Genomic DNA, 12,175 nt, shown 5'->3' with positions numbered 1-12,175 from the left:
GGCAGAAGGGCAATCAATATGTTCTAGATATTTATCCTGACTCAAGACAACTGAATAAATATTCATAAATATTTGTAAATAAAATATATGATTTACATTTGGCTAAAACGCGAAATAATATATATCTGAGTTAGGAAATCTGAGAAATGAATAAACTATTTTAACATATGTCAATATCATCGTGACAAATGTTTAGACAGGTGTACCAATATTACCTCTCCCTATCGATAATTGCCCTCAGCCCATACTGAATTTGAAAACAAAACAACTTTAAGTAAAAGTTAAATTGACCTTGGCATTTAATATCTGAATGTATGGAAAGTAAATGGAAGGGAGGGTAGGTAGCCGGCTTTAAAACATTGATATGAAACATGTAAGTAAGGCTTTATAAATCAATCTTAAGACTAACGATATTTTTATTTAAGACTTATTTAATTTTATTTAATTTACTCGATACTATATTGAATAATACTCATATCTTTTAAAAACAAACAGAATTAAAAAAAAAACAAGGGCCTGTACGAAAACGAACGTTTTGACATAAGGCTTTATACATTCCACGATGTTATTTTTAGTTGTAAAATGTTACAAATGTGTGCACTTCTAATGGTTGTTAAATTATTAACCAACAATGTCCAATGCAATTTTCCACGAATTGAATAATATATCAATATATTTACAAGTATTTTTTAAATTATTCAGTGCGCAAAATGTATTTAACTTACTATCAAAGCACTAATCATTAGTATCAAAATTGGCCTTTTGGGAGGCGAATAGCCGCGACAAGTGAAAACAGAAATCACGACATGTCTGAGTAAGATCCAAAATGTATTTGTAACGTTATTCTAATCGCATTAGACAAGTTTTTAATCGCATGGACGTGGCTATATGATGGTATTTAACGGCTAAACGCAATAAACTATATGGTCAGAATTTATCACTGTATCGGGTTTCGGCTTCGATATCACAAGTTGATCACAATAAACGTACAAGTTTTAATATTAATCCGCTATCATAAGTAATGAGTAATAGATACAAACTTCGCGACTTAGGTATCTTTGAAATCTAGGTATTGCGTACGCATTGTTTTAACGTAATACGTGGCGACTATGGAGGTCAAGTGTGTTTACTCGGGACCATTCGAGAATGAAAATACTCTCCGACTATTTTCGATGAACATTTGACATCATCTAAAACATGGAAAGACTATAATATGAATTAATTATTAATAATAATTATTCTAAGCCATGCGTCAACAAGTATGTTTGTTTTTCTGCGCATGGATTTTACATTATTCTGTCCTAAGAGATGATTATTTCGTATGATTTCAAGACGATGCCTTATTAATACATATGGATTAAATTATTTTATCTATTGGTTGATATCCTTTAACCCGGCGGCTATGTCTTCTTCCGATTTTGAATGAATTGTTCTACATCTACATTTGAAAACATTTTTATCAAATATTAACTGAACATCATCACGATTGGATTAATAATCTAAATATAAGAAATATGATATCTTTAATATGTTCTCTGTTTTCGCGTTTTCCGATTTGTTACTGCGCTGATTTAGTTGAGTATGACGCCAAATAACAGCATAGGTAACCAGACAACTATAAAAGTCTTTTATCCACAGTCGCGAAATCTAAACATATAGAAATCTCCTTAAGTTATTCAATAATTATTGTGTCAGGTAATACTTTTACTTAAAAACATTACATTATTTTCGGTACATATAATATAAATAATGATCCTGAAGGGGATCATCGAAATAACTCTATCGGATAAAGTATGTTCACTATCGACAATGTATTTACTGTAGAGAAAGAGTTTTTAAGTATTAATGATGAAATTTTTAGCATATAATGTGAGTAAAATGTTGTTGAAAACTAAAAATACCACAACAGGAAATAATCTATTTACCGTAATTCGCTAACTTTTAAGTTGGTCACTTTGATATGACACAGTCAAAATTTTCTAACTGACATGTAAAATACCTGGTAGTATTTTATTTTATTTCATTCAAAAATCATTTCGAACTTTTTCGAAAAAATGAAGACATACCTGATGCGGCTCGAACGATCATTCAACTATGTTTATGGTATATTTTTTTTTCATTAGCGCCATTTGTGTGTAACTGTATCAGTATCCTTTTAAATAACAGATCGGAAGAATGATCAGAATTGCTAACAAACATAAACTTAATTTAAAAAAACTTATGCTGTTGAATTTTTTGTGGCATTTAATTTTTTTTCCTCATCATGATTGTATTGTAAGAATTGATGGGATACAATACTGCGCGGAAATTAGGGTAGGATATACGCAAAGAAGAGACCCATTCTTTCGCCTCGTATTACAAATAATTTTTTGTATATAATGTTATTGTTTAAAAAAAAAACGACTTTACTGTGCTTCATTCCGATTGAAAACATATGTTTCATTTAGCCTTTCTCCAAAGTATGAACATACTTACCGTTGGATATATTGGACAACTCCAAAATTATAAGTATATCTTCGTAAAAACAGAAACGCACAACTTGATAATTTAGGGTTGCAGGTCGATCTCAAAATGTGATTTCTCGACGCGATTAGCGTAAGAAGTACGAATTTTACCTTATTCAATACAATGTTTTATCGGGTGATTTGTTTGTTTTGGGTTAAACGCCGTTTTTCAACAGTATTTCAGTCATGTAACGGCGGGCAGTTAACCTTTCAAGTGTTCCTGGATTCTGTACCAGTACAAACCTGTTCTCCGCAAGTAACTGCCAACTTCCCCACTCGAATTATCAGTGGTGGAGGACTAATGATTTCAGACACAATATCGTTTATCAAATAGTCACGTCCCGAGGATCCCTCTTACCTACTGAGCTAAGCGGGCGGGCCCTTTTATCGGGTGAAGATCAACTTTTACTATTATTTAAACAAGTTATGAAGGATACAACTTGTTTTTTTTGGAAAAACCCGCTCATTACACTTTCTTTACCGTAAAGTTGAAAACATGTGTAAGGTTAAAACTTTTCTGAGATGCTTTATGGATTTGGCCACACATGGGCAGTTTAACAAACCATTTTAGCTGGAGAATACTTCGAAACTTTGCGACCGATCTTTCATATTTTAAACTCCAGTTCATTCATTTCTACAACTTACTGTAACTCCGGGTATCATCTCCATACGTATCACCCGGTTTTGTTTAAAGCTAAATTATATGATTTATCATTTGAACAACATTTTATTTTTTTTCCAGTTTTCTTGTATTTCAGGACAAAGACCTATTACATAGATTTATACCTTTTTAGAAATGTTTACTTTGATACTTTATGAAATTTTGTAATTGCCTCCCTTTAATATGAAAAAATGTAAAAAGTGGGCTATTTTTTTTTTAGCTTTTGATATAATTTATTGTTTTATATTCAGATTTGAATACTTCAACAACCTGAAACAAATGGCAAGTATAAAAACAGCGCATAGCTTCGAAGTTCATCTATTTTCGATCTATCTTGGTTGCGCAACCGAGATAGGCAAAAGGACTATAATAATAATTTCATAAACTTACATTTCAAATTAATTTTCGCAAAATTTGTACTTATCAATGCAAATCTTTGACAAACTAAATATAATAGTGTTTATATTCATATGTTCCCTAAGGCAAGATATTTTTATTAAATTAATACTTAATATGCTAAAACGCTATCTTGCTCGGGCAACCAAATTTTATAAATACTTCCAGTGCACGCGGTATAGACCCCTTCGCCGTACTACACAACCTAGTGTCACATCGTTAGGTGTGAAATAACGACGCACCATTAACTAGCCTGTCCAGTTCTGTTGAAAGTATCCTGCAAACTGCTATCTCGTGTCTGTCCGGTACACAAAATGACACATCGACTGTCGAACGTATTACTTCTTTGATTGTGATTCAAATATCTTGTTATTTTAGGTCTTTGCTTATGTCAAGTGCAATACTTCATCAAACATACGTATCATCAATATTAAATACTTTGCTTCTGCTTTTGTAATAATAAAATAAAATATACATGTACATAAATTTGCCTTGATTAAGATGGCGGTATCACCATTCGTAATTATATTAGCCTTCCGTCCGTAAGTTTCCGGTGGTTTCCGTACAATCAGAATCGGCTATTTCCGTGGTTTGGTCCGGGCCGGGCCGGGCCGGGTTTTATTAATAACCGGAGCCGAAGCTGTCCGTAACATGAAAGCCACGCCCATCAATCATTTTCTTATATGGATAGCCGGCATTGTCATAATCATCGGAAAGAATATGACATCCGGTCCACAAATATGCAAGTTCCATATAACAGTGTTATTAGAATATATCAACTATTGATGCCTGGTATCCTCAGATAATTTTGGTAGGCTATCATTTGAAAATGTATTGTCCGTGGAACAAAAATAATATTATATAGATTTTTTTTTCTCTATATAGTTTTCAATGATACTTCAACAGAAATCTAGGTATTACAATGGTTACACAGAATGACTATTGTTGACAGGTATAGTTGGGGGCCCGAAGCATGTGTGTGGAGGAAAGGAGAGGCGGGTGGGGTTTGGAAGAGGGCCAATTGAGTTTGGGTAGTCTATTCGATCTTTAAATATTGTTTATCCGGAGTGGATGGAGATGGGCTTCTCTATTTTATCTCCAGATATTGCTAATCTACCGGGGAGATGGGGGTGGGGAGATGGGCAAGTCTATTATGTCTCTAGATATTTCAATCCTGCTCTAGCACCTGATAAATGTTAGGTTCTCAGCTTAAAGGTATTTTAAAAAAATATGAATTTACAATTCTGGCTGAAAACCAAAATAATATATATCTTGAATATGGAATATCATGAAAATAAGATAAACTTATTACCTTTTTAACATATGTCAAATATTTTCATTCAGTGACAAATTGAATGTTTAGCAGAGTGTGTAAAATTATTATTACCTCTCTTTTGCTAATCTTAGTTGCCTAGCCCATACTTGAGATTTGAAAAAGAACAACTTTAAGTATAAGTTTAAATTGACTTTGGGCCAATTTTTTGTATATCAGGAGAATCTGTCAATGGAAAAGTAAAATTGGAAGGCAGTGGCTAGGTAGCCGGCTTTATATATACATATCGTATATGAAACATGTAAGTAAAGGCTTTAATAAACTACATATCTATAAAGGACTTTAAGGATCATTATATTAGTTAAACGCACTCATATCATATCGGCGGACATTTTATGTTAGAATGTACTCGATACATATTCGAGATACAGTGATTCAATCTTAAAAGAAAACAAAACAAACAGTTAAGAAAAGATAAAACAAGGAGCATCATCGTACAGAAAATGATGCGGCTCTACTGAACATAACGGCGTTTGATCATTTCCTATGCCTTTTTTTAAGTGAAAATTTTAAGTAATCATCTCTTTCGCACTTCTATATGCGTCTTTAATTAATTAACTAATTACTTATTAATTTCTTCGCCGATTTGTCTATAAGTCAATGATCTTGACTGGTTCTAATTATTTGTTTGAACATTTATTCTAAGGTAGCGTGATAAATGTGAAATGTAAAATTACATGTACATATCAAAAGACTAAATTCTAAAGGATCACCAATATCGGCCGATATTATACGAGTGCGTAAATACGGCGAAATAAACAGGTAAATCACGAATTTTTAGTAAATAATAAGTCACAAAAATGTAATTTATTTAACTTATATAATGATCCTTTATAACAAAGTTTATTAAAGCCGGCTACCTTGACTTCCGTGTTCATATATGATATGTGTATATATATAGAACCGGCTACCTAGCCACTGCCAAAATGGAAACTATATTGAAATCAAAAGAAATACACTAGTCGCTTTTCGCTTCTGCCATATCAAAAGTTGATACAATTACAACGTACTAAAACATACAATTCGAACTAAGGTAACGTGAGTGAAAGTACTACTTCTCGGAATCATAGGTTATTTAAGATCAGGATATTGCGTACACAATGGAATATACCCGGAAATACTGGCGAAGAATAATGAGTGCAAGCTGTGAATGCGGGAAATGGTAGGAGATATATGGCAAAAACTTCACGATATAGGCCTATTCAAGAACAGGTATTACACATACATACATACGCACACACGCACCCACTTATAAATGCACACATACATTATTACATACATACAATAATTCAAGGCCGTAACTGTCGTTACGCACAATATGCATACGTGCGTATTTTCTTGCCAATTTCTTATATATACTGCCAAGAAATTGATATATTTTGCATATTTTGTTCAGTTTTCAACATTCAAAACAACATATTGTCTAAATCATTTGCAGTATCCTTATTGGTTGATATCCTTTTCTTCCAGGGCGAGAGGTCAAACGTCTCCATTCCGCAGATGTCAGAAATAGAAAAAAATGATATGCATAAATTCTAGGATTAAACGCGAAAGATGTTTTACAAAATATCCATTTTAGACAAGTCTATGTGTTCACGTTTCGCTATTCAAAATTTTTAAAAAATGAAGAAATATATTAAGGTCTTTGACCCACACGTATGTTACTTCTGTTGTCGTTCGTTAACTTCCGTATTCTGTTCTCGGCTGGTTCCGTGACGTTGACGTCATGACGTCACAATTCACCCATAGGAACAGAAACTATGAAACTCTATCACATTATCCCGTAAACTGAACAATATAATGGAAAAATCTTCAGACGGATTAACGATATCAGATGGGAATTCATATCGTGCAAGGTACAACTATTTAAAACTATTACATGACGCTATTTATAAGACGGTACGATATAACTATAAAAAAGCACCGGAAGAATAATAAATATGGAAAACAGTAGTTCAGCTGATCAGAAATGGTTATTTCATAGTTTCAGAAGAAAATATTTTTAAAGCCTTTTTTTGATGGACGAAAACCATTTTTGCCATCATCAATGGTGATGTACAAATGTTGTTGAAAAAAACGAACAAAATACAAAGAAACTGGAATATCTGGATATTTTTAAAAGAATTCGCTCATACATAATTCTAACGATATGGATAACTTAAAGTGATATGACATACAAAACATTATCATTTAACTAACAGTGTAAACTCAAAACTTTACTGGATTAATTGTGTGTTTTATTTTTACAGGCCTAGTACAGATCGTTTACTGTCTTCATCAGCTGGTCCCGGGAAGGGATCGAAGACACCCTCATTCCCTTCGACATCTTCCCAAGCTGTGCCTTTACCTGGTATATCTTTCCTTTATGCTCTCACCTTAAAAGCGACCATCTGATTGCAACTGTAGATATTCTTTTTTAGAGATATACAAAAGGAAGCCACATGATCAGTTGTTAAAACATTAACACTTTGTATGTTCCTCAATAGAACAAAACGGTTCTCTGGTTGGATGGTCCCTCTTAACGTGGCATTTCAAGATTTTTTTTCACTTTTGTTTCTTTAGATATACGAAGATGGATGCAATTCTTTCACGGAATTTATGGTAATATACTAGTAGTAGTCCTTCCTTTCTCCTTTCTGTTTTATAGTAGAAATTGTGTATGGGCTATATATAACGTCGGTTATTGTCTCTACCACGAAGCAATCAATTATATTACACCTTTTTAATGTGTACATTTTCATACATCGCCGAAATGAAAACCATCTTTTCTCATTTGAAATGCCTTTCTGGCATATAAGTATGGTATTACGGTATTACCTTCGATAGACATATTGTGATAAAAAGTATCTTCAATTTTCAACAGTTATTTTACTGAATCGGATTTAACCCACTTGACTGAAGAGTGGGTCCATGGTACTGGAATATACGGAAACATATTGATAATAATAACAACGACAACACCAATAATGATGAGGATGATGATGATATTCCATACTTTAGCACTAGTACTGATAAATGACTTTTTATGAATTTTGTGCGATATTAAGGTATTACAATATCATTATGTGCAACAGATCTTCGGCCATAATTTTCATTGCTGGAAAATGTTAAAATATTAGATATATAAGTTGGTAGTTTTATATATCTTTACTCTAGTATGGTATTTGCATCTTTTAGAAAATTTCATTCGTCCGGGTTAGGTCGCTGTCTTCGAACCATTTGCCTCTAAGCTATGACGTAGGCTCGAACCCTGCGGGATATTCGGAAGGTTGGTGTTAAATATAATGTTTTGCTTATTTCCAGGTTCAGAGAGTTCCAGTCGAGAATGCATTAAAGAGCTCGTGCGTGGCATCAAACGGAAATTTGAATCATACAAAAACGAGGCACACATTCGCAAACGACAAAAGACATATCATTACTCGTATACTGTACGTTCTCGTGGCGTAAAACGTAAATATGCTTCCGACCATTTAGAGCAACCAAGGAAAAGGTTCAAAGCCACTACATCGGATGATATTGAGCAACCTGAAATTGAAAATAAATCGTCAGATAATGGATGCAATAGCTGCCTGAATGTTGACAGCTATGTTGCGTGCTCTGATTCTTCGGAATCAGAAGACATTTCAAATTCGCTACCGGAAGCGGGGTCTTCAAAAGATGTATCATTAGAGGAGCCATGTGACGCACAAAACGAGCAAGCAGATGACGGGAAATCATGTCCTGTGTCATGCGTTTGTAAGGTTGGCCACAGTAGGTTGCCCGCGCCGATTGAACGCTACTTTGAAACTGCGGTACCCTTGTATAAGTGTTTGCTTATGCGCCGCCTTCATAGCCCATCAAATAGGCAATACGCATGCTGTGAGACCTGTTGTGCAAGACGAAACATTCAACAAAGGATCATGCGCGTTGCTTTGTACCATATGACCGAGGACTATGACCAATCAGATCTACGTGTCACCAGATACTCGTGGGGCGAATGGAGGGAGTGAGGAGACAGCCAGTTATCTTAAACTTGCAATTGTTATCTGTGATTACACTTTTTGATAAGTATTAAGTACAAATTAGCAAAACCATAAACTAAAACTTTAATCACATTTAAGGATAGAAAATGATTATTTAATCAGTATTGATGACAAAATGTCGAACAGAATATTATTTCTTATAACAGAAACATTCGTGAATAATTGTTATGGCATGAACACTTCATTTGCATATCATGATACTACTAGGATATTATCATCATGCACTCTACATTGCAGCGTAACAAACGTTGCTACGTGTTAAAACTTCACCATATTCAGAGTCAATAAATGTTAATAACGTAACTGTATATTTTTTTATATGTTCTAGTGATATCCTTGCCGTCCTTTCTATGTTGTAAATGACCAAGATATATTCCATTTGCCGATATACCAGTGAAATAGAACATGATAATAAATATGTAGATATGCCAGTGAATTAGAATCCGATTAATATATGCCGATATGCCTGTGAATTAGAATCTGATGAATATGCCGATATGCCTGTGTTTTAGAATCCGATTAATATATGCCGATATGCCTGTGAATTAGAATCCGATTAATATATGCCGATATGCCAGTGAATTAGAATCCGATTAATATATGCCGATATGCCTGTGAATTAGAATCCGATTAATATATGCCGATATGCCTGTGAATTAGAATCTGATGAATATGCCGATATGCCAGTGAATTAGAATCCGATTAATATATGCCGATATGCCAGTGAATTAGAATCCGATTAATATATGCCGATATGCCTGTGAATTAGAATCTGATGAATATGCCGATATGCCAGTGAATTAGAATCCGATTAATATATGCCGATATGCCAGTGAATTAGAATCCGATTAATATATGCCGATATGCCAGTGAATTAGAATCTGATGAATATGCCGATATGCCAGTGAATTAGAATCCGATTAATATATGCCGATATGCCAGTGAATTAGAATCCGATTAATATATGCCGATATGCCTGTGAATTAGAATCCGATGAATATGCCGATATGCCTGTGTTTTAGAATCCGATTAATATATGCCGATATGCCTGTGAATTAGAATCTGATGAATATGCCGATATGCCTGTGTTTTAGAATCCGATTAATATATGCCGATATGCCTGTGAATTAGAATCCGATTAATATATGCCGATATGCCTGTGAATTAGAATCCGATTAATATATGCCGATATGCCAGTGAATTAGAATCCGATTAATATATGCCGATATGCCTGTGAATTAGAATCTGATGAATATGCCGATATGCCAGTGAATTAGAATCCGATTAATATATGCCGATATGCCAGTGAATTAGAATCCGATTAATATATGCCGATATGCCTGTGAATTAGAATCTGATGAATATGCCGATATGCCAGTGAATTAGAATCCGATTAATATATGCCGATATGCCAGTGAATTAGAATCCGATTAATATATGCCGATATGCCAGTGAATTAGAATCTGATGAATATGCCGATATGCCAGTGAATTAGAATCCGATTAATATATGCCGATATGCCAGTGAATTAGAATCCGATTAATATATGCCGATATGCCTGTGAATTAGAATCCGATGAATATGCCGATATGCCTGTGTTTTAGAATCCGATTAATATATGCCGATATGCCTGTGAATTAGAATCCGATTAATATATGCCGATATGCCTGTGAATTAGAATCCGATTAATATATGCCGATATGCCTGTGAATTAGAATCCGATTAATATATGCCGATATGCCAGTGAATTAGAATCCGATTAATATATGCCGATATGCCAGTGAATTAGAATCCGATTGATATATGCCGATATGCCTGTGAATTAGAATCTGATGAATATGCCGATATGCCTGTGTTTTAGAATCCGATTAATATATGCCGATATGCCTGTGAATTAGAATCTGATGAATATGCCGATATGCCTGTGTTTTAGAATCCGATTAATATATGCCGATATGCCAGTGAATTAGAATCCGATGAATATGCCGATATGCCTGTGAATTAGAATCCGATTAATATATGCCGATATGCCTGTGAATTAGAATCTGATGAATATGCCGATATGCCTGTGTTTTAGAATCCGATTAATATATGCCGATATGCCTGTGAATTAGAATCCGATTAATATATGCCGATATGCCTGTGAATTAGAATCTGATGAATATGCCGATATGCCAGTGAATTAGAATCCGATTAATATATGCCGATATGCCAGTGAATTAGAATCCGATTAATATATGCCGATATGCCTGTGAATTAGAATCTGATGAATATGCCGATATGCCAGTGAATTAGAATCCGATTGATATATGCCGATATGCCAGTGAATTAGAATCCGATTAATATATGCCGATATGCCTGTGAATTAGAATCCGATGAATATGCCGATATGCCTGTGAATTAGAATCCGATTAATATATGCCGATATGCCAGTGAATTAGAATCCGATTAATATATGCCGATATGCCAGTGAATTAGAATCCGATTGATATATGCCGATATGCCAGTGAATTAGAATCCGATTAATATATGCCGATATGCCTGTGAATTAGAATCCGATGAATATGCCGATATGCCTGTGAATTAGAATCCGATTAATATATGCCGATATGCCAGTGAATTAGAATCCGATTAATATATGCCGATATGCCTGTGAATTAGAATCTGATGAATATGCCGATATGCCTGTGAATTAGAATCCGATTAATATATGCCGATATGCCAGTGAATTAGAATCTGATGAATATGCCGATATGCCAGTGAATTAGAATCCGATTAATATATGCCGATATGCCTGTGAATTAGAATCCGATTAATATATGCCGATATGCCTGTGAATTAGAATCTGATGAATATGCCGATATGCCAGTGAATTAGAATCCGATTAATATATGCCGATATGCCTGTGAATTAGAATCCGATTAATATATGCCGATATGCCAGTGAATTAGAATCCGATAAAAACAATATGATTATTATAATAGCTCGATCTAGGATGCTGTATTCGGCTCGGGTGGATTTTTGCCAGATTGGATCTCTGAGGCGCACTGAGTGTGATTCGACCTTGCAAAAATCCACGAGAGCCGAATACAAAGCCACAGACCTAGCTACTGTTATAATGACATTTTTATTATACACCTCTACTTTTGTTTCAACGGTTCTTTTGTTACTGAGCGAAATCTTCAAAGTTTATCGATATTTTACCGGTCTTCATTTTACAAAGATGGTTTGGACATAAATGAATTTTAAAGCCGCATGT

At 34.2% G+C, this 12,175-nt stretch overlaps 1 protein-coding gene across 1 annotated transcript; it reads left to right on the top strand.

Moving 5' to 3' along the window:
* Positions 1 to 6,563: 6,563 nt before the first annotated feature.
* On the top strand, positions 6,564 to 9,219 carry LOC123562956 (uncharacterized). Its single transcript, XM_045355536.2, has 3 exons — positions 6,564 to 6,750; positions 7,144 to 7,244; positions 8,198 to 9,219. Exons 1-3 carry the CDS (start codon positions 6,695 to 6,697, stop codon positions 8,881 to 8,883), a joined length of 843 nt encoding a protein of 280 aa, XP_045211471.2. The 5' UTR covers positions 6,564 to 6,694; the 3' UTR covers positions 8,884 to 9,219.
* Positions 9,220 to 12,175: the final 2,956 nt, after the last annotated feature.

This window comes from Mercenaria mercenaria, chromosome 2 (assembly GCF_021730395.1).
Source record: "Mercenaria mercenaria strain notata chromosome 2, MADL_Memer_1, whole genome shotgun sequence".
Classification (NCBI taxonomy): Eukaryota; Metazoa; Mollusca; class Bivalvia; order Venerida; family Veneridae; genus Mercenaria; species Mercenaria mercenaria.
This window is presented reverse-complemented; position numbering and strand designations above follow the sequence as displayed.

What these genes read in the sequence shown, in the direction of transcription:
- LOC123562956 (XM_045355536.2), top strand. Translation starts at nt 6,695, where the DNA reads ATGGAAAAATCTTCAGACGGATTAACGATATCAGATGGGAATTCATAT. An exon ending in GGGAATTCATATCGTGCAAG is followed by an intron (nt 6,751 to 7,143) that starts GTACAACTATTT and finishes TTATTTTTACAG; the next exon opens with GCCTAGTACAGATCGTTTAC. An exon ending in CCAAGCTGTGCCTTTACCTG is followed by an intron (nt 7,245 to 8,197) that starts GTATATCTTTCC and finishes GCTTATTTCCAG; the next exon opens with GTTCAGAGAGTTCCAGTCGA.